The sequence below is a fragment of the Mauremys reevesii genome, linkage group 2 (assembly GCF_016161935.1).
Source record: "Mauremys reevesii isolate NIE-2019 linkage group 2, ASM1616193v1, whole genome shotgun sequence".
Taxonomy (NCBI): domain Eukaryota; kingdom Metazoa; phylum Chordata; order Testudines; family Geoemydidae; genus Mauremys; species Mauremys reevesii.
The window spans coordinates 27,270,580-27,294,053 of record NC_052624.1 but is presented as its reverse complement, the minus strand read 5'-3'; the positions used below and the strand labels follow the sequence as shown (position 1 = coordinate 27,294,053).

Here is a 23,474-nt window from a genome sequence, read left to right as displayed (position 1 = left end):
CAGTTTATGGGATGAGCAGGAATGAAACAGACTGTGCTCTGTTTTTATGTAGACCAGCCCTCAGATCAGGACCAGTCAATTCCCTTGTTCCTCTAACAAGAGGAAACGTAGCTTTATTCCTGTACTAAATTATTTAGGAACTCTCAAAACATGAGAGGTTTGATTGATGTGTAATTATTAACCGAGGGATATTGCCTTTCATCCTTTTGAAGTCTACCATTAACACTGCCTAAGCACATTGCACAAAGGAATACTAAGAGAGCCCAGTAACAAAAAAAAATAAATCTTTTCTTCTCCCCCATTTTAATCCTGGATAATTTATTCATTCTACTGTAGTAAAAATGCAGTTTTAACAATTTGAGTGTGCTTGCAAAAATGAGAACAGGTTATTTTGCCTTAAAATTAAAAGAAAATTAAGAAATTTTGGCAGCCCTCCCATATGTTAGTATGCCTGACGAAATCTACCCAGGATGCACGTTCTGTAAAAAGGGAAAGAAATGTAATAGAAAAATAAATAGGGACTTAGAGTCTGAACTTCAAAATTGTGATTCTAAGTCTGATCAGCTTCATTTCATCTTAAACCACTGTTCTTGAAGCCAAATACTTCAATTGTAGCTGTCTGTGGTACCACATGCTACTTAATGAGAATGGGGTCAAGTTCTGTGGTTTGCACAAGAGCACTTTGCATTGCCTACACCACACCAATGCCCTTGGGCAGCCGGTGAAGAATTCCCTCTGCACAAGGACACTCTGGTGGTGGGAAGCTGGCAGAAGTGGCTTTGACATCTCCTGTACCAGATGTCCTTATTCCTAATGTGAAGGGAGTTTGTTGTAGGTGGGATAGGAAGGAAGTGTGACAGAGTGGAGTTCTGCTGTGCCTGATGCTCCCTGGCATAAGTTTCTTGAGGGACCATCAGGGCTGTCTCCAGCTTTTTTGCTGCCCCAATTGCGGGGGGGAAAAAAGAGAGAAAGAAAAACCCACTTGAGCTGCTGCCGAAGAGGAAGAGAGGGACTGAAGGACCCGCCTCCGAATTGCTGCTGCAGACCCAGATGTGCTGCCCCTTTGTATTGGATGCCCCAGGCACCTGCTTCCTTCGCTGGTGCCTGGAGCTGGCCCTGGGGACTATACACTTTGCATCAGTGCTGGCCAGCCCAGAATTAGAGAATCCTGGCTGACTGTGGTCCCCCACTGGAGAATGAAGTTCAATGAAGTTTCCTTCGGGAAAAGAGGAAAATGTCTCATAAGCAGAGAGAATCTGCAGAGTGAGAGGTGTGTCCATGTCAGTCTGTCCAGCATTGGAAGAGGGTAAATAGCATGGGTGAATGAACAGTAAGTGCAATACTTCAGCAACTAAAAAAATCATACAACAGTGAGGGCACCAAATGATGTGGAGGGTGGGAGGAAGAACATGGAAAGAGAAGAGTGGGGATCAGGAGAAGCCGATAAACTGAAATATTGACCTGGGGCTCAGAGGCGTGTCTTGTCACTAATTTTGTTGTATGCCACAACATGCAGGATGAATGTAGTGAACACAGTTATGGTACTAGATATTTAATTGTGTGAAAATAAAGTTTTGATAAAGTACAAAATAAATTTTGCCATTATGAAATTACATCTGTGCTTGGTATAGTGTCTGCAGGTTGTGAAAATTATTTACTTCACTTACATTGTATTACGCAATAGAGAAATACTTGGACCAGATGTTAAGTAACCAAATGATGGTAGACATTTTCTTAGATTTATTATTTACTTAATTGATGGGATAACACTCTGCTTGGAGCTTCAGAATAGAAAGAACAGCATTTCAGCAGAAGGACAAGCAAGCAGCTTAACTGCTTACTAGCCAATCACCATGTTTTGAAAACCGCACAATCAGATACATGTAGCAAACTAAGAATGTTCCTTTAACGGCGACCTGAGGGGGGGTGGTGTGCTCTCTCACAGAGGGTCACATGACTTTCCCCAAAACGCTGGGGGTGGGGGGCAAGGCCAGCAGCTGGGGAGATGAAGGGGCAGGGCCAGAGCTTCTCTTCTTTCTGCTTCCTCTTCCAGCCATGTTGTCTGGTGCAGCATGCAGCGGCTGTACTCTCCCAGGCAGTCTCAGGCCACGCTGCTTGCTTGGGACAGCCCAGGCAGGCAGAGAGGCCAGAGGCTGCCTGGAAAAGTTCATGAGTGGCTCCACACATGCTGGGGGACTGGAGCAGAGCCGCCCCTCCCCACCCTCCTGGCCAGGTAAAGGGGACGAGTCATGTGGGGAAGTCATGGGGGTGGGGGGGCGTGGCAGGGAGGAGTCACGTGAGGGCGTTGGTGGGGGCAGGGATGTGTCACGTAGGGGGGTCACATGGGGAGGTCACATGCCCCCCTTTAGCTGGTGCCCTCTTTGTGTCTCTGCCACTAGCCGCCTCTTAGATAAGAAACAAATGTTTGTGACTCTTTATAAGCATGCAGTCTCCCGTTAACAAGGTTGCACGTGTGAATACACTGAAATTGTGTGTGTAAATACATGCAGACATAGAATCAAAATTTGTAAAAAGTCTTTTTTTTTAAAAAATTCTCACCTAGTATTCCTCCCATGGAGAGGAAGTGAGAAAACGAGACTCTCACACGACTGATGCCAGTTGTGGCCCTTAAGGTGCTTTTGGAAGGTGCACAGACACCACAGTGGTGGGTGTGGTGTAAGGGAAAATAGAGAACGGGATCAAGCACACCATAGTGCTTTAATCACTTATGGCATTAAACCATTATTAGTTTAATTCTACTATTTGATTGATGTGTTACTGGTATCCTATATGCAGCATTATCACAGCTGTTGAACAGAGCTCCACAGGCTGGCTAAGGGATGAGTTAATATGAAATACATTGACTACAATTAAACCAGTATATAAAATCAGTTGTAACAAGCTTTTATCTCACCATTAAAGTTTATTTTAGTTTGCTCCTTTGCTTGTAAGCATTTTGCCTGATAACTGCAGGCCTGATCATGCAGCAGTTACTCATGTTGAGTAGGATTTACTCGTTGAGTAGTCCCATTGACTCCAGAGCAACTACTCAGCATGAGTAATGGCTGCAGAGTTGCACTAAGTGATTTTTGGAGACAGAGTTCCAATGCATGCAGACTTAGTGAAATGTCCGAACAAATGTGAATTTTAATCACCCAGCACAATGCAGAATTTAAATGCCTTCAAGTGTCCAGGTATGTGAGATGTTGCTTCTGTGCTCAAATAATGAGTGAACTTGGTTAGTGCGATAATGATGTTACACATAGATACCTTCCTACTTTTGATCGTAAAGTGGTGTAACAGAAGCTTAACTGAGACAAAATACAGTCATATAATATTTCTATTACATTTTATGTTTTTGCAGTGAGAGAAAAACGCAAGAGTCTGTATATAAACCACGTAAGTGAAAATGTCTCCCTAAGCGGCTTTATATGTTGTCTATATTATGCAGAACTAAGAATCTTTGTAAATAAATCCCTTGTGTGTGAGAGAGTATAATGTTGCCCCTGGGGACTGAACCATGGACCTCAGTATGTAAAAGCGTGGGTCTTTACTATTTGAGCTAAAGGACCAGTTCCATTAGCTTGGAATTAGTAGCATTTGCACAAACCTGTATATGTGGCATAACCACTAGAAGGGACAGAGAGCCACACTGGGTTAGCGAGGGTTACAATATTATTTCAGATTAATATTTTTTTGAAAAACTCAAAACTTAAAAATGTGTAAGTTTGCTTGCAGTGTGTAAGTTTGTATTATGTGGAGAGTCTGTAGAGTATCACTGTTATTTTTGAAAAGGGCTATTAAGGTCCAAACTGATGGGATGCATTGCAGAACATATATGTAATATATGGTAAATGTTAAAGTAATATTTATATCCTCTACCTTTTTCTTGCTTCTATTCTTTTCAAATGAATACAATATGGGGCTGCTGCCAGTGACATCAAGAGCAAAACTCCAGTTGACTGTGTTAGGGACAGGATCAGGATCTTTATTATCATTCTTTGTATTATCTTAGTACCTAGGAGCTTTACAGATGAAAAATTATCACAGTGTACCTAGCAATATTGCCAACCCCAAGTATTCAAAAATCATGAGTCAGGTCCCAATAAATCACAAGATGTGTAAATAACATAAAATGGAGAGGTTCTTTTTATATGCCTTCTGGTTTCTGAGCCATTAATATGCACTTTGGTCTCATTTTCAAGTTTTTCTCTACCACCATGAGGTCTGAACATTTACTTAAAAAAAACAAAAAAAAACACCAAACCCCTGAGTTGCTTATGTAATCACAAGAGCTGAGGCTTTAAGAAAAACAGAGAATATGACAAGGCTCATGATAAAATTGTGAGATTTGGCAACACTGGACCAACAAATATTTTATTCTTAAAATACTAGTTTTTATTGTTTACCTGCATATGAGAATACAGGCAAGTCTTACCTTATGCGGGGGTTCCGTTCCGCAGTTAGCGCGTAAAGTGAAAACCGCGTATACTCAAAATTACATCCCCAAGCCCTTTAAATCCCAGCACACAGCTCCGGCGGCCGGCCCTGGCCCGGCTGCTAAAGCTGCGAGTGGGATTTAAAGGGCTCCACCCAGCTTCCCGCCGCGGTGGGGAGCCCAGAGAGCCTTTAAATCCCGCCCGCAGCTTTGGCAGACGGGCTGGGGCCGGCATTTAAAGGGCCCGGAGCTCCACGGTGGTTGGAGCCTTGGACCCTTTAGTTCGCCCCAGGGGCTACCAGCCGTCTGTGCAGCTGGGAGCACCCTGGGTGATTTAAAGGCCCTGGGACTCCCAGCCACAGCTGGTGCCCCAGGGCCTTTAAATCTTGAGGCCACGCCTCTTCCGCTTGAGGCCACAGCCCCCCGGATTCCAGTCGTACAGCGTAAAGCTGAAATCGCGCATGTTAAATGCGTGTAAGTTGCGACAGACCTGTAGTTTGCATTGAAACTACCTTTGAAAGTCATATTATAAAAATGCACTGTATCGGATTCCTGTAAATTTACCAGTGTGCTGAATAACTGCCAGCAAGCACATTAACCCAAAACATTTTTTCTTCTTTTGAGTTCTCATTGTCCAGATGCAACAAAGCTAACTGTCTCCTGACTTGCTTTGCCACTGCATCACTCACCCCTACCCAGGCCTGTTTACAACCTGTAAAAGGGCTGAAGTAGAGTAAAGGGGCTCTAAAAGCCCATCCCAGCTGGAGAATTCCTCTGGTAAAAATGAGGAAGACAGCCTCCGACTCTACATACTAAATAATTAATATCAGATCTGCTGAAAAGGATGGAGAGGGGAAACCTGGACGTGGTCTTAGCAGCTGGTTCATTATTGACAGCAGTTTTGAAAAAGTCTGTGCTGGAGACTTGCTAACTCAGGATTCCTAGGCAGAGCCAGGAATATACAGGATTGTTCTAAGAAAACATGTGCCAACATATTCACCATGTTATAAATTCTAAAGTGTGTTGAGCAGTAATGTTTTAAATCATTGAAAAATAATCACAATAGAATTAATGTGAATGTTTCAAAAAAAACTGCCATCCCCTTTACTAAGCTGGATTTCACTTTGTTTTGTCTTCCTGCTTATAGTTTAATAAGTTAAACAGTGTTATGTGGGCTACTTGCTAGACTTCACTTTGACCAAGAGGTAAAGCAGGAGACAGAAATGGTGGAATAAAAGGTTACACACAGGGTTAAAACTGCTACTTTTATGTAGGGGAAGAAAAAGTGTTTACTAGGATTCCATAAGTGCTTAAGGTAGTCTTCCCTAACATAGTTAAATATCTCTGTTCTACCTTAATGTATTTTTACCAAATCCCTATTGTAAATTGGAAAACTAAAGAATTTTCTTGACAGCTGTTTCTTTCTTGCTGAAACTTTCCCCTACCTATGAGTTTTTGCCCTTATAGATGGGTAACCACTCCATAGGAGCTAGCTATGCTTCATATGCTTAAGAACATAAGGGCCAAGTGGCCTAAATGTTCAAAAGTGGCCTCTGATTTTGGAGATTCCTCAGCTGGTGAGTGCTGAACTTCAGAAACTCAGGCTCGATTTTCATGGGTGCTGAATAACCATAACTCCAGCTGAAGTCAGGGGTAGCTGAGTGTGCTCAGCACCTCCTTAGAAATCTGAAGTTTGATTATTTAAGTTGGGCACGCAGAACTGGAGATCACACTTTCAAATGTTGCTTCGGTACTTCTAAACATAGTAACCTAAGGTGGCTCCTAGATTTTTAAGGGCAGAAGGAACTATTATGATCTAGTCCGATCTCCTTATTTGAAGTGATGGGAAGCAAATAGCTTACGATACTGCAACTTGCCAACAGCTGTATGTGGCAAATTAAAGATAGCATTTAAGGGTAAAACAAATATTGTTACATTGTACTCTATCGATTACTTAGTCTCTCTGGCACCAGGCTCCTCTTTCCATGCTCATTAAGGCATGTTTCTAAGAGGAGTTGGCTTTGTTTGGCACCATAATAAGTAATCTGTTTCCTGACTGACTTACCCAGGGAACAGGCAAGAGGACATAAACGCTGGGTGGTTGTTTTGCTTCCCTTGTACAAAAGCTGCTTGTCACAATACAGAAGAAAACGCTCCTTTCTTGCAAGTTATTTCTCCCCAAGATCATTGTTAGGTTTTAAAATTTCTACATGTACTTATTCTCTTTTTGTGATGTACAACCAGGAAGATTGGCACCTAGAATATTGTTGTTTTTGGTACACCCTTTTAATAGTCGGATCTAGTATAGTGGCTCCCTACCTTTCCAGACTGCTGTACCTGTTTCAGGAGTCGAATTTGTCTCACTTAAAAACTAGTTGCTTACAAAATTAGACATAAAAATACAGAAGTGTCACAGCCCACGACTACTGAAAAATTGCTGACTTTCTCATTTTTACCATACAATTCTAAAGAAATCAATTGGAATATAGAAGCAGCAAAGAATCCTGTGGCAAAAATTATCACAGTGTACCTAGCAATATTGCCAGCCCGGATGCAAGTTGGAAGTGGGTATTCACCGACGAAAGCTCATGCTGCAAAACGTCTGTTAGTCTATAAGGTGCCACAGGATTCTTTGCTGCTTCTACAGAACCAGACTAACACGGCTACCCCTCTGATAATTGGAATATAAATATTTTGCTTATATTTCAGTGTATGGTATATAGAGCAGTATAAACAAGTATGAAATTTTAGTTTGTACTGAATTCGCTAGTGCTTTTTATGTAGCCTGTTGTAAAAGTAGGCAAATATCTAGGTGAGTTCATGTACCCCCTGGAACACCTCTGACTACACTCCGGAACACCAGCGATTACCCCCCAACGTACATGTACCCCTGGTTGAGAACCACTGATCTACTAATTAGTGTTGAACATCTCCCGTGAGTTCAGGTATGCCAAGTGAGCGGTGGTCAGAAAAAGAGATCATGGGAAATGCAATTTTTCTATACAGTTTTAGTTTTTTATAATAAAACATGTAGGTTTTTACACAAAATGTGATTTTAATTCAGTAGCTTTGTAGTAATGGCTCCTTTTTGTTGTCATATTTAGCAAACTGTCACAGTTTCCTGAAGTAGTTTTCTGGCACATTAGTTGCAATATTATCAAATGGCCAATTTTGCTGCTTTTGATCTGGTTTCCTGTTGTCTCTTCACTTCAAATGCACCTTTTCAGCATAGTCACTAGCATGCTCTCTTTTATAAAGTACTTTTGCTGGGTGAATCATTTCCTTTTACCCCAACACAAACAGTGGGATCTAAAATTACTGTGATTTACTGAACTTTGTCTGGTGTAGATAGCTGAAGAGTTTTTGTTGTACTTTGTCATTAATTGGGCTTGAAGGATCCAACAACTGTGTTAATGGTTTGTTTTTTTAATAAACAATTAAAATAAAGGGATGATTGCTCCGGGGTAGCAGTCTGTCCCACACCCTTCCCCCAAAAAGACACTGAGATGACTTGATTTAGGATTGTGCTGAATTCCATATACCACTCAAATGCTCACCTAAGTGAGAATTTTTAGAATAAGCTGCTAACAAGGGAGGTAAGTCGCCTTGTATCAACTGTTCATGTTTTCCTCCAGCCAATTTTTATCTCAAGCATTTGCAGCTGATTCTGTTTTCCTTTTGGACTGAATTGATGATCAAGATTTTTGTTATGTCTTTAACGCTTCTCCATTGTTCGCTTGTCTTGTCTTTTAATCTGCTATGTCTCAACTTACTAAATTTGTGACTTAGGTCTGGCCTACACTACAGACCTATATCAGTGTAATTACATCGCTCAAGAGAGTGAAAAATCCACATCCCTGAGCAATGTAGGGCTTGGCTACACTTGCAAGTTAGTGCGCAATAAAGGAGCCCCGTGCGCTCTAGCTCACTCCCCATCCACACTGGCAGGGCACATAAAGCGCTCTACTCTGCAGCTAGAGCGCTCCTGGTACTCCACCTCGGCGAGAGGAATAACGTTTGCTGCGCCGCCGGTGGAGCACTGTGGTGCCAGTGTGAATGAGGTGTTGCATTACTGCGCTCTGATCGGCCTCCAGAAATCTCCCATAATCCTCTTATGTCAAGTGACCACTCTTGTAATCATTTTGAATCGCTGCAGGAATGCGGAAGTGCCTTTGAAAGCTCTGTTTCTGACAGCTGGCTGCTTATCTGCTGCGAGACAAATCAACCATTACTGTGGAATGCTGTGTATGTGAGAGAGAGAGAGGGAGGGAGGGAGGGGGTCTGCTGCTGTCTGAAGCCCCCAAAAACCCACTCTCTCCCCCCACATACACACAACACGCTCCCTGTTGCACTCCACACACACCCCCAATTTGAAAAGCGCGTTGCAGTCACTTGCATGCTGGGATAGCTGCCCATAATGCACCGCTCCCAACACCACTGCAGGTGCCCCAAATATGGCCACGCCAGTGCACTTGAAGCTGTCAGTGTGGACAGACTGTAGCGCTTTCCCTACTGTGCTCTCCGAAGGCCAATTTAACTCAAAGCGCTCTACATCTGCAAGTATAGCCATGCTCGTAGTTATACCCACCTAACTCCCAGTGTAGACAGCACTATGGCGGCAGGGGAGCTTCTCCCACTCCGATAGCTTCTGCTTTTCGGGGAGGTTAGTTAACTATGCTGACAGGAGAGCTCTCTCCCATCAGTATAAAGCATCTTCATTAAAGCACTACAGTGGCGTAGCTGCATCGTTTAATGTAGACTTGCGCTTTGTCAAACTACTCGAGGGCAGAAAAAGATGCTGGCATTTCCTCTTCGCTCATGGAGAGATTACATCAGTGTGTCTGCTTTCAGAAGGAAGGCAAAAAGGAGGGGTGTGTGTGTGTGTGCGCGCGCGCAGTAGCTGACTTGGGAGGAAGGGAATTTTTGTTTTCTGTGTCAAGTTGGATGTGGAGGATTTTTCCCCTCTGGAGGTCATGAAAATGCTCCACTTTACAAAGATCTTTCTCTCTTCTACTCTGACAATACACATTCTAATCTTAGTTTTAGGAGCAGTAGCATCCTAAAAATAACCCCCTTTTCCATAAGGGAAATATTTCTAAAGGAGGAATTATCCTCAGTGGAAGAAGATGCAACATTTCTCGTAAGCATCTTTTGGATTCTAAAGTTTGGATCACCCTTATGCTTTGTAATAACAAGATGATGCTGGAGGGGATTGCTTGATGGTCTTAACATTGACTTCTACCACCTAGACTCTCTGCAACTACAGTTGAAATCCCAGCAGGCTTTTCTCACCTGTTTATCCTTCCAAGGTGGATGTACTATGTTCCACATGCAATTATGCTGCGTGTGTGTTGTCCTGAGCAAAATTTCATCTCTTTGCTACTGTGCACTTTGCTGCCACTGTCCATTCCAGAAGTGGATGTTTTCCAATGCCCTGATCCTTTAATCTGATCCACACAGGTAGACTCTTGCACCCATGTGAAGCCCCACTAACTTCATTGGGATTCTGTGTGATTGCAAGGGTCCTGTCTGGATCACATTGCAGGATCCACTTCACTGGGGTACCTGTGCTTAAAGTTAGGCATGTGCTTAGGTACCGTGCTGAACTGGGGCCATAGTTTGTAAAGCAGTTTGATCCTTTGGGATGAAAAGCAGGGTTTAACTGAAATATTACTGTGATTTATTATCTGGAATGCCCAAGGCCAGCAATGTCTCTGGAAGTTTATAATGCCAGTTCAAATATTGTGTGCCTGTCTCCTTAAATTTTTTGTTTTAGTATTGTGTATGTAAAGGGAAGAGCAATACTTACTGGAAGATGGATTTGAGACTGCTGAGAGGCTACTGCACTTCCTTCTGTAGAGAGTGCCTAATCTGCTCTTTGCTCCTTTCCTGTGCAAGATGCAGATCGTCTCCTCATCCACTTGCCCACCAACCAGGAACCTGAATGTCATTTTGATGTGAAATGAAAAACTTTGTGAAGGGTGAAATATTAGAATGTAGCTGTCAGCTGTTTTTGACTCACCATTTTAAAAGGTGGAAGAGTAGCACACGTAGTAGTCCTTAAAGAAGTTACTGAGTATTAATCGCTGTACTGGGAGTATAGCAAAGGCCTTCTGCTGTTGCACAACCAGGGTCGGCTCTGGCTTTTTTGCTGCCCCAAGCCAGAAAAGAAAAGAAACCTGCGGCGCGGACGGAGCAGCAAAGCAGGATTTAAAAAAAAAAAATCCCTCTGGGGTGGCCAGAGCCAGGGTGCAAGGGGACTCCCTGGGCTGCAGACGTGCCCCGGCTAGCGGGGGGGAGAGAGAGAAGGGGGGGCGGCCAGGGCTTCAGTGGGGCGCTCGCCACGCGGCCCCGACCATCGCGCCGCCGCGGGGGCGGCGGCGCCTGCTGCTGTGGGTCGGGGAGGGGAGGGGCGAGGCTGCCAGGCTTGCTGCAGACCTTGCAGCAGCTGGGGCAGACCGAGTGCACAGCCCGCTCCCAGCAGGGCTCTCCTCTCCTCCGCACCGCTGACCCCTACAGGGCGGCCAGATCGGCGAACCCAAAAAAAAAAAAAAAAGCGCAGCTGTGCCGCCCTAGGATTGGGCAGAATGCTGCCCCGTAGAATTGGTCGCCCCAAGCACGAGCTTGCTTGCTTCAGAAGCACATCTTCTGAGCTGTGAAATAGGCCTCCAAAACAATTCTTTACCAATTCCTTCAACCCACATTTGCTAGTTGTGGCTTAGAAAATAACCTAATGCTATTTGAGGCCTTCCGTAACTGTAGGGCCTAGGTTTCAGTCTCTGGAGACCTGTGGTATTTTATTATAGAGAGGGAGGGGCTAACCTCCCCACAATTGAGATAGCAATTACTGTCCCATTAATATGTTGATTTCAGTCCAGTTTTACCCTTTGCTCTTCCCTTTCTGCAAGTCACAGTATCACGTTTTAAATGTTTAGGAATCTGGTTCATCTTTGACCTAAAGCAGTTCTGTTTCTTAGTAATCTACTGCACAGAGCTTCACAGTGCTCCGGGCAAGCATCACCAGTAGTGCTGACTTGTGAGTTGTGCTACTGATCCCCTCCTAACGTTCTGTAAAAAGTAAGTAAAAAAAAAAAAAATGTAATATCACATCTAGAACTGTTCCCTAACAGGACTCAGAGCTCCCTGTTTCTTCATCCCTTTGATCCTGGCATTTTCTTAAAGATGGGTTGGGACACTGCTTCATTTTACATACCCTACGGTGAGCTGTCATGCACTTCTGAATGGTTAAAAGCTAGAAATCAAACTTCAGCAATCTATTGCTGCCTGGAATATAAACCTTGTTCTTCATTATCTTTGTCCTCAGTGCTTTGTCTGTAGGTCAGTCTTCCTGTTTTGTCTTTAAGTACGAGAGGCTCTTATTTTAGCACCTAGTGCTGGAGCTAACTGCCCAGTTTAGGCTATTTTTCTTTCCTGACGCTCCTTAATGTTTTCTTTTAAGACTGTACCCAAAATTAACTCTGTTTTTTACATGGTCATACTTTCCATATATCTACCTCCTGCCTTCCCTAAAGAGTGGCTTTGGCAAATCCTAGATGTGGTTAGGGCCTTGTAGTTCCACCTCCACGTAACACCAAAACTCAGGTTTACTAAATCCTTTTTTGTGTTTTTTCAAGGCCACAAGAAGGGACAAAGTGCCTACTATGATCTGTTAATCTAGGCTTATACTGTGCTCACCTCCGTGGATCTGAGCCCTTGACTAAATGGATCCAACTATGCATTAAATTGTGTTTATATAGCCAAAGGGCGTCCATGTCCTCTGCAGGAGACAACTAGTTCCTCTGGCAAGTTGAAGTTCTCCTGCTGAGAGACCGTCTTGTTTTAGGAAGCCACCTGACGATCTGCTGGCACATTTATAATTTATGTTATGAGGGTGAGTGCCTTCTCACAGATTCATTGGGACTGTAGCAGTTCGATGTTCCTTTTAATTGAAATGCTTTTGGCACCTTTTTTGGCAAAACCCATGTTTTCCATGAGTGTTTAATTTCAACATGAAATCAGTTATGTGCTGAAATAGCAGCGATAGCCTCAGCTCAGGAGCAAATTGTTAGCAGTGCAAATTATAGGTGGTTCTTCCACTATGCGTCAATGTGAATCCCACTGTGAGTAGGCATGTGCCTTGTGTACAAGATCAGAATTTTTTGAATAGCAGCATCCTTCAGGGCCATACGTGCACCCATGTGCTCCTGTATGAAAGGAGAGAGGGCTGGGGTCATCATGATCTCCTTTACCACCTGTGGCAGCAAGATGGAACCTGGTGAGTGTCTGACCTGCTAGGTCTTTTTGCCTTTGGCTAAATTTCTTCACACTCTTCATAAAGCCTTCAGAACTCTTCTGATTCTTTGACATGCAGCCTCAATGAATGATATTGACCTGTCTGGAGGGAATATTTACAGGACAAACTTTCCAACACGGGGCTTCTCAACATGGTAGATTAGAAACCTGCAGGCTTCAAGCCCTACCCATCCTGCGATGGGCTAATTCCATTGAAAGATGGACAAAGCAGGTGCCTCTTCAGCTTAGGGAGATTTCTGCGTACCAAGATGTTGCTCATTGTGCCTTTCGTTCTCCATAATAATGCACAAGTCATGAGACACTCAGTTGAAGTCTCACCTCCTTGAAACAATCTGTAAAGGTCTCTTTGGATCCTGAGGAGACGAGTTCCAGTGTCCAGATAGCAGACAAGCCAGCTTCATCCAGTTCCTTGTCTAGTAGGCAGGTGACTCCAAAGAAAAGATGAGTAGAGACCTGGCATTAGTGCCAGTACCAAAACTGGCACTACAAACACCATTGGAACTGAAGCTGATACCAGCACTGAAGTCCAGCTCTGAAAGGCACAGAGACAGATGCCGAACAAAGCTTTGTGTTCCCATAAAGACAGGCCACCTAAGGTCTCGGGGGAAAGCCACCAGGTCCCCCATGGTGTCAAGGGCTGGTGATAAGCAGCAGCCTGTGGCACAGAGAGAGTCTTCTCCAGCAGTGATTTGAGCTCTGTCATTGCAGCCTGTACCACTGGGGAAACCAGGGCTGTCATCAGTACCAAGACACCTGCTGATACTGATGCCAACCCTGGTACTGAGAGTGCTGTATACCTCGGCACCATCCATAGAGGTGGTTTGTTCCTCTTCTCAGTGACCAGGACATATGTTCTTCCCATCTTCAAGCAAAGGACACTCTCTGAAATCTGTGTTCAGTATCACTGAAAAGTCTGCCAGTTCTTCCTCTGGACTCAGTCACCTGTGCAGTAGGAATGGCATTAGACTGGCTGATAGCAAACAACCCAGCCATACTGCTTATGTGCCGTGGCCCTGTTGGGCCTACTGGGATCTTGCCTCACAGGACTCTAGAGCTGTCTCCAGCAGATTTGAGGAAGAGGTCACTCTCCCTATCTGCTTCTCTGGCCAGATCATCTGTGCCGGACTACGAGGAAGACCCAGACCCTGGGACAGAGCAACAGCGGTGTCCTGTTTCACTATCAAAGGATGCCTTTGGCATCGATGACTTTGTCATTTCAGGAGCTCCTTATAAGAATTGCTGAGACTATAGGGATGGTGACTTCAGTCTTGGAGAAATCTCAAAGGTGTTTGATATTTGACAATCCCTAGCTCGACCAGATGCATCCTCTCCATAAATGAGGGGCTGCTCAACCCAGCCAAGGCCTTGTGGAAAACACAATTCTAACTGCAAAACAGGGAGAGAAATGGTGCTAGGTCCCTCAGTCTGCATTTAAATATGTTTCTGCCCCCACCCCAATCTGGGTTGTCGTGGCAAAACTCGAACATTTTAAATCAAAGAAAAGTACTTCTAAGGATAAGGACCCAAAGGGGATTGAGCTGTTTGGGAGAAAATCTTACTGCTCTACCTCTTTACAACTTTGAGTGGCAAATTGCAAAGCCTTACTGGACAAATATGACTTTTTTGACTTGGGACAGAGTGAAAACTTTCTCTCAACTCCTGCATGACAGGAAGGAGGAACTCTGGGATATAATCAAGAAAGGCCAATTGGTGGCCAAGATGGCTTTGCAGGCAGCACTTGGAAACCTTTGACACTGCAGCCTGATTTATGGCCACAGTGGTGACTGTTTGGAGCATCATGGTTCTAAGTATCAGGCATCCCTGGGGTGATGTAGGTTACAATCAAGGACCGGCCCTTTGAGAGCATGGAATTACTCAACAAGCACACTGACAGTGCTCTGTACTCTCTAAAAGATTCAAATGTCACTATGGTGCCCTCCTTGGGGATTTACTCTCTGACTCCCATGTCACAAGCCTTATGTCCTCAACCCCGTGCTGTCCTCTGACTTCTGGCAAGCTGAGGGCCATACCACAAAGTTGTGCTACAATAGGAGTCGCCAGCCTTCTTCCTCCTCTGCAGTGCATCCTGTCTCTCTGGCATGTCAACAAATTTGATAGGAGTGTTTGGAGCCACAACAGATCTAGTTTATAGGACACCACTTTCGGAAGCAGACTTGGCCAATTCCCCCTTTCAGTTCACACCCTATCTTGTTCCAGGATAACTTTCATGTGTAGCCAAGTAGAGCTGGCTCACAAACTGTTCTCCTGTCTTATGAAAACTTGAGATTTTCAAAAATTTCCTGGTCTGCATCAGGTCAGAACTGAGACCTCTTTGACGTTTTTCACAAAAAAAGAGAGAGAGAGCAAGACTCACCCTGGAACAGTCAATAACCTAGTGGTTAGGGCACTCAGCTGGGATGTGAGACACCCAGGTTCAGGTCCCAGCTCTGCCTGAGTCAGACACTGACTTAAATGTCATTCTTTCACATCCCAGGTGAGTGCCCTAACCAGTAGGCTATTGGCTGTTCTGGGGCAAGGCTCTCTTTCTCTCTCTTGCCCTTTGATTTTTCCAAAAATTGCAAACCTTTCCCGACAAAAGTTTAGTAGAAACTGTTACATTCTCGCTTAAAGTTGTGCTTTCAATAAATCAGCATTTTCCAACAAAAAAGTTTAATCCAAAAAAAATCCAAACCAGTTCTGTAGACAAGCCCTTACCTTATTGGGGAGGCTCTGTGCCTTCCAATGACCTCTTGCTTAGACCAGGATGACAGAATGTGGAACCAAATATGTCTTTCTAAAGAGGGAGTTGGGAAAGACAGGGAATCCATTCTTTGGCATAGCAGTGGGGTCAGATGGCACTGCAGACTAGGAATTGGAAATGTTGCTCTATCTTATGTGTCTGATGTTCATAGGTACAGCATAGTTGGTTCCTTTATGGTACTTTCAGAAATGCAGTGCTCACTAGCCCCATGCTAGGGCTTTGGTTTAGTACTTACTCAGATGAAGTGTAAATACTGTTTACTTGTGTAAGCGTAAAGCAGTGGTGGCGTTATGACATTGCTTTCTGTTGTTACTTATTACAATAGAAAAGTCTGCTGAGTATATTTAGTTAATCCAATCCTATTTATCTTACATTTTATAACAGAAATGTTCTTTGACATTTAAAAAGTACAACTGGATTTTTCAAAGCCTTTTCTATTTTTGCGGGGGGGTGTGATACTGTTCTGTCTGTACATGTTCATTTTGTTCAGATACCAAATAAGAGCCACTGCAAATGAGTCTGACTTGCTGTGGTTTTACTCCGGTCAGAAGTGAACATCATGGTTGTGAAATGCACTGAAGAACCTAATACAGAACTATGAAGTAGCAGATGATGGGACAGAAGTTGTAAATCATGTGAAGCTTAGTCATTTCTTCCACATCCTGCAGCACCAGATAGTAGTATATTGTACGGTGTTATCACTCTGAGTGCTTTCACTTTTTTTACCTCATGTATTACATATGTTAATAGCTTGGGTGTAGATGGATTAAAAGTTCCCAAATTAATGCCAAGTGTATTTCTGAATTGCCAGGTGATAACCTTTCCATAGTTAAGGTTGCAGCTAATTTGCTGCTGTATAGCAGATTTTGCACCCTTTCTAAATCTCCTGAGAAAATATAAAGCAACCTGAAAATGTATAGGTGAAGTCAGGGGCCTGGATAGAGTTTGTGAGGAAGCTGTGAAGTCATTTGAACAAAGATTTCCCAATATGACCTTATATTATAAATACCTGATCTGTTTCAAAGTTGCAAAAGTCTTCTAATGCTTTTGCCCAGACATAGGGAAAAACGTACAATTTTTATCACTGGAATCGAATTAGTGCATGTTACCAAAGAAGGTCCAGAACTTAAATGGGAAAAGTTATTAGGCCTTCATTTCAGAACTAGAGTGAGATAACACAGTGCTGGTGATGCATTTATAGCTCACAGGCACATTGCATAGACTAGATCTGGAAAGGAGCACTGAGATGGGAGTCAGGATACCATGGGGCAGATCCTCAGCTGGTACAAATCGGCATAGCTCCATTGATTGAATTGTCTCTCTGATAATGCTGACCCATATCTCTTCCACTTAGTCAGTGCCACGCAGAGAGAACAGGCCAGGGAAAACCAGTAGAAAGTCATTAACTGAGGGCTGCTAATGCTAAAAATTTTCTTTAGGGAGGCAAAGTGTAAGCTACCCTTAAACAGCTAATGGAAAAGCCCTTGGTGAAGAAAACCTCACTTGAGGTTGGCACTCTTGCTAGCGATCACTAAGTTTCACACTGGCTCCCTGTGGCCACTGCTCTCCACCAAGTCTGAGTGCTGCTCATACAGTGGTGAATCAGGGCTGAAGTTTTGTAGAAAGCAAATTTTCTATTTAAAGAAAAAAGTCATTTTTGTTTTCATATGTTTTATCTAGTGTTCATCAGATTAACGTTTTTACATTTTCTCATACTTTTAAAATGTTTTGTGGGGGCCTTTTTGCTCTAAGCCTTCTATTCTCCACGATATTTTCCCCTTGATTTTTCCCTTTCTCCCCCTATTGTATAGTCTTCAGTGCGTTCTTCTTCTTCTCTCAAACTCTCCCCATTACCTGTTTCATGTCTATTTCTAAATCCCCTTTTGTCCTCTCTTTTCCACTGATGCACACTCTCCTGTTCCTTTTGGAATGAGGACCAGAGTGCAGAACTTGTTCATGTTTCTTTCTAAATGTGGATGGTGAAAGTTTTTTGGGAAGGCAGGTGGGGTGACACAGAATGAATTCTCAGGTTGATGTTTAGATCACTTGTGGCTTTTTGTGCTTTCAAGAAGGAACCATTGGGTGGGGAAGAGATCGTTTTGATTTTTATATAGGATTGTTTTTGACATTTCTAAATTTCTTCAAGACATGATCAGCTTTGAGAGAGTGATTTCTCTCTCTCAGCTACTTCTTAATTGTGATGTCTCCTCAGAAAAAGATTTTTGTATTATATAATTGCCATTGTTCTTTTGCGTGTTATTTCCTAGCATCCTCCTGGGCAATTGAGAAGGAAATACAGTTCCTGCTCCACTATTTTCCTGGACGACAGCACAGTCAGTCAACCAAACCTCAAGTATACAATTAAATGGTGGGTGGTGTTAAATTCTTTGACTTAAACATATATTTTATTATTTCTAAATAATTGCTAAGCAGGCACTGCAGAGACCAAGCTACAAAATAGTGGGTTTTTGTGTGTGTGTGCAGTCATATATGGCTGTATTGCAGAGGTAATGGGTGGGATTTTCTAAAGTTTTTTTTATTATTATAAAGATTTTTGATGCTCAGCTCCTTCTAGGGTCATGCCATAGCTATCCGCACTGCACTTGTTCTCACAAGAATGGAGTGATCAAGGATTTCAGTTGTACTCGTGATGAGTGAACAAGCCTCTGATTGGCTAGTTTGCTTTGGATGTGCACCCAAAAATTAAGATAGGTATTTGCTTATCCAGTAGTTGTGAAATCCTGTGAGAACATGCTCTTTTTCTAAGATTTCCAGAACTTCCTGCTTCTTTTGGGATTGGAAATATAGTACTTCCAGATTTGGCTTCCCCATTCAATGCAGGCAAGCACTGCACAGCAATGAGCTGACAATGGGCAGCTTTGTGTAGGGAGTGCACCTCTGGCTCATCTTCACATGGATTCTCAGCATAGCTAGGTTAGTTACCATCTTCACTAGAAAATGTTGACATTTAGATTGAGTGAAAATGCAGTTGGTATTTGGAGTATTATTCTTTCCTCTACGCTCTGTACAGTGGAGGAAAAATGAGAGAGTAGATGGTCAAGCACCTTACATTGTTTAAAAAAAAAAAAAGTTGCTGTTTTGAATCCTGCTCAGATTTCAGTCATCTGTAGTATCTTTATCTTTGTGTACGCACGTTTAATGTAAAGTGCATAGGTATTTACATAACAGACCAGACATTCAGACTAATGTACAGCATTGGTAGTCACGAACGGGTTTTGCATTTCTGTAAAAAGGCAGTTGCACACAAGTTTCACAATGTCTCCTGCGTTATTTCTGCCTGTAATATATTGCCTTATGCTTCCCTCATTTTTTAAAAAAAATTGTATTAAAAAATAACATTAAAAGAACCAGAGGACAAAGGGGCAGCATATAGACCACTTCCTCTTCTTAAACATTACTGAACTAGGTCCTTGGCCCTTCCTCATTAATTTTTGTGCCACTCTAGTAGCGCCAACGGATTTAAAGCTGCCTCCTGGCAATACTTGAGGATGCCTCTAGTTTAGAGGAATCCTCAGATGGCATAGGACTGGCTCCCCAGTGTGCGGGGGAGGGAGTGTGTCAGGGACAGGAGGGGACAGGGCCAGAGCAATGTGCATTGTGGTAGTCCAGGCTGAGCCATTATCCACATTGTAAATAAGAGTAGCCCTTATGCTGCCTTAACTTTTATCAAGAGGCTGGATTGGCCCCGGCAAACTCTGGGATTGGATGGGTGGAAAGTTGATGGAAGGCTACTTATGGTCACAAGCCCCTCCTATCCCTAATGCACTGATTGCTGATCTGATCCAATAGATTATTTAAAAACACACCAACATCCTAAATTAAAATATTCAGGGATCTGACTTAATCCACCAAAGTTAGGAAATGCAGACTCAGCCTTCGGACTACTTCATAGGTTTCCAAACAGTGGGTGTTTTTCTAGTCTGTGGGGTGATGTTTTGTTACAAAGCCACCCTTTAAGGGCAGCAGGTATGGCTGTGCTTTCAGATGTCACATGCCACTCCACTGAAGTCAAATGGTGTACATATATGTTCCTGAGGGCAGAATTTGGGCTGCATTTTTAGTCTTAACTCACAGTTACCTGAATTTTTTCAATCACATCAAATGATTAATTATCTTTCAAAGAGAGAAACAAAGCAGGTAAACCAGCTCCTAACAAGATCCTGAAATGATGCATCTAAAATTACAGAAATTGTAAATAATAGCAAGGAAATGTGTTAGATTATTTTTCGTTTTAGCTTGTGAATTTTCCCTATGCTAAGAGCTAATTTGTAACTGGGAAGAAGAGTCAGAGGGGAATCCTCTGTGTTTTAATTTTTTTTTATTTGCCCTGTAAAGTTATCTTCCATCCTGATTTTGCAGGTGTGATTTTTAGTTTTTGTTTTGGTTTTTTTTTTAAATAAAATTCTTCTTTTAAGAACCTGATTGATTTTCAGAGCCCTAAAAAACAGGGATTTGGTCTGTGCTCACTTTGTTAAACTATTGGTTGGTATATTATTCTCAAGCCACCACCACCCCTAGGAAAGGGGGTGAAGGAGCTTCAGGGGATATTTTGGTAGGGAGATAGAGCTCCAAGTGGCCCCTCCCTGAATGTTTGTTTTAATCACTTGGTGGTGGTAGCAATACCGTCCGAGGACAAGGAATAGAATTTGTGCCTTGGGGAAGTTTTTAACTAAGCTGGTGAAATATAAGCTAATGGGGTCTTTCATGCGGGTCCCCACATCTGTACCCCAGAGTTCAGAGTGGGGATGGAACCCTGACATGGTGGCAGCGTGGTGGGCTCATTTTGAACCAGAAGCACAGACCTTAGGATTTTAAAAGGACACTTTTTAGCTGAGAGCAGCTGGAGGGTTTTTTCTCTGCCTGAGGGCAGAGTAGTTAAGTTCCTGCAAGAAAATTCACAAGCACAAAAAGTGGGAATGTGCTAATAAAGTTTGCGGATGACACAAAGCTGGGAGACATTGCTAACACAGAGAAGGACCGGGATATCATACAGGAAGATCTGGATGACCTTGTAAACTGGAGTAATAGTAATGGATGAAATTTAATAGTGAAAAGTGCAAGGTCATGCATTTAGGGATTAATAACAAGAATTGTTATAAGCTGGGGATGCATCAGCTGGAAGTAACAGAGGAGGAGGAGAGAGACCGTGGAGTATTGGTTGATCACAGGATGACTATGAGCCGCCAATGTGATATGGCCATGAAAAAAAGCTAATGCAGTCTTGGGATGCATCAGGCGAGGTATTTCCAGTAGAGATAAGGAGGTGTTAGTACCATTATACAAGGCACTGGTGAGACCTCATCTGGAATACTGTGTACAGTTGTGGTCTCCCATGTTTAAGAAGGATGAATTCAAACTGGAACAGGTACAGAGAAGGGCTACTAGGATGATCCGAGGAATGGAAAACCTGTCTTATGAAAGGAGATTCAAAGAGCTGGGCTTGTTTAGCCTAACCAAAAGAAGGCTGAGGGGAGATGATTGCTCTCTATAAATATATCAGAGGGATAAATATCAGGGAGGGAGAGGAATTATTTAAGCTTAGTACCAATGTGGACACATGAATAAACGGATATAAACTGGCCATCAGGAAGTTTAGACTTGAAATTAGATGACGGTTTCTAACCATTAGAGGAGTGAAGTTCTGGAACAGCCTTCCAAGGGGAGTAGTGGGGGCAAAAGACATACCTGGCTTCAAGACTAAGCTTGATAAGTTTATGGAGGGGATGGTATGATGGGATAACCTAATTTTGGCAATTAATTGATCTTTGATTATTAGCAGGTAAATAGGCCCGATGGGATGTTAAATGGGGTGGGATCTGAGTTACTACAGAGAATTCTTTCCTGGGTGCTGGCTGGTGAGTCTTGCCCACGTGCTCAGGGTTTAGCTGATTGCCATATTTGGGGTTGGGAAGGAATTTTCCTCCAGGGAAGATCTGGCAGAGGCCCTGGAGGATTTTCATCTTCCTCTGTAGCGTGGGGAACGGGTCACTTGCTGAAGGATTCTCTGCACCTTGAGGTCTTTAAACCACGATTTGAGGACTTCAGTAACTCAGACATAGGTTAGGGGTTTGTTACAGAAGTGGGTGGGTGAGATTCTGTGGCCTGCGTTGTGCAGGAGGTCAGACTAGATGACCATAATGGTCCCTTCTGACCTTAAGTCTATGAATCTTGTTAGGAGCTGGTTTACCTGTTCGGTCTCTCTTGGTCCTGAGAGGGAACCAACAAAAAAAGCACCAACAAAACTGGTCTCTGCCCTCTTCCTCCCCCCCCCCCCCCCGATTTGAAAGCATCTTATTTCCCCATTGGTCCTTCTGGACAGGTGTCAACTTGATTAATTGAACTGATTAACCCCTTACAGGTTAATCCACATCTCGAATACTGTGTACAGATGTGGTCTCCTCACCTCAAAAAAGATATTCTAGCACTAGAAAAAGTTTCAGAAAAGGGCAACTAAAATGATTAGGGGTTTAGAGAGGGTCCCATACGAGGAAAGATTAGAGGCTAGGACTCTTCAGCTTGGAAAAGAGAAGACTAAGGGGGGACATGATAGAGGTATATAAAATCATGAGTGATGTTGAGAAAGTGGATAAGGAAAAGTTATTTACTTATTCCCATAATACAAGAACTAGGGGTCACCAAATGACATTAATAGGCAGCAGGTTTAAAACAAATAAAAGGAAGTTCTTCTTCACGCAGCGCACAGTCAACTTGTGGAACTCCTTACCTGAGGAGGTTGTGAAGGCTAGGACTATAACAATGTTTAAAAGGGGACTAGATAAATTCATGGTGGCTAAGTCCATAAATGGCTATTAGCCAGGATGGGTAAGAATGGTGTCCCTAGCCTCTGTTCGTCAGAGGATGGGGATGGATGGCAGGAGAGAGATCACTTGATCATTGCCTGTTAGATTCACTCCCTCTGGGGCACCTGGCATTGTCGGTAGACAGATACTGGGCTAGATGGACCTTTGGTCTGACCCGGTACGGCCATTCTTATGTTCTTAGGTAAGTGATTCTGTACCTCTGGCCAGGAGGGATTTACTGCATACATAAAGGTGGTCACCCTTCCCTTTATATTTATGACTGAGCCTTTTATGTCAGACTCATTAAAAGAAAATACTAGATTAGCATGTAACAATAAATCATTGACAGAACAAATTGTCAATAAATAGGAACAATGAAGTCCCTCCTTCCTCTTTATTCCCCTGTTAGTTCTAGTGGCTCCTCAGGTTGTTAGAACAAGTAGTTAGGTTGGTGGTTCTGCTTTGTCTTTTGGTGTTTACCTTCTGCAACTGTGGGGTTGTTCAGTCAGGAGCTGAAAACTGACAAATAATCTGAGGAAGCCATAATTTTTCTTGTTCTCAGGGATGAATTAGATCAGTTTGCCATATTTGCACACAATTAAAATTTTGAACTGTCTGTGAAGACTTTCATGTTTAATTTTTTAGTTTGACTTTTAAGTAAAGAGCAAATATAAATGCTTGGCTGAGAGCAAGAAAAACGCATACTATAATATGTTAAAATAAAATAGGTAACTTGTAAATTGATGCTTAATTAAAAAAAAAAAAGAGCTTGGTATTTCAGTAGCTAAATTGGGAGACAGCCAAAACATAATGGATTTAAAAGTAAAAATCACACAAGCCACTACAGGAGAAGTAATTCACATTAGCTTAGCAGCATTAGCAAAACCACTGATCTACAAATGCAGTTGATAATAGGCTGAAGGTCCATGGAGGAGTTCAGCCAGGGGTCTTACAAAAACGCTTTTATTAATGACCAACCTCTGTTTTACATTCCAGAGACTATCCAATCCTTCTAAGGCCTTATCTTGCATCTTTGAAGTCAATGAGAGTTCTGTCATTGACTTAAATGGGATTAGGCCTTTAAATAGAAGTTATGGTATGGAGTACATGAGATGAGGGGGGAGAAGGAAGACAGAATTTT

General features: G+C 42.9%; 1 protein-coding gene across 3 annotated transcripts in view; it reads left to right on the top strand.

Moving 5' to 3' along the window:
* CCNY (cyclin Y) overlaps positions 1 to 23,474 on the top strand; it is a 210,248-nt gene that overhangs the window by 143,564 nt on the left and 43,210 nt on the right. For all 3 annotated transcript variants that reach the window (XM_039527901.1, XM_039527903.1, XM_039527902.1), the window contains exons 3-4: positions 3,365 to 3,399; positions 17,780 to 17,880. In XM_039527901.1, the coding sequence (XP_039383835.1) occupies positions 3,365 to 3,399; positions 17,780 to 17,880 (136 nt within the window). The remainder of the gene's footprint in view (positions 1 to 3,364; positions 3,400 to 17,779; positions 17,881 to 23,474) is intronic.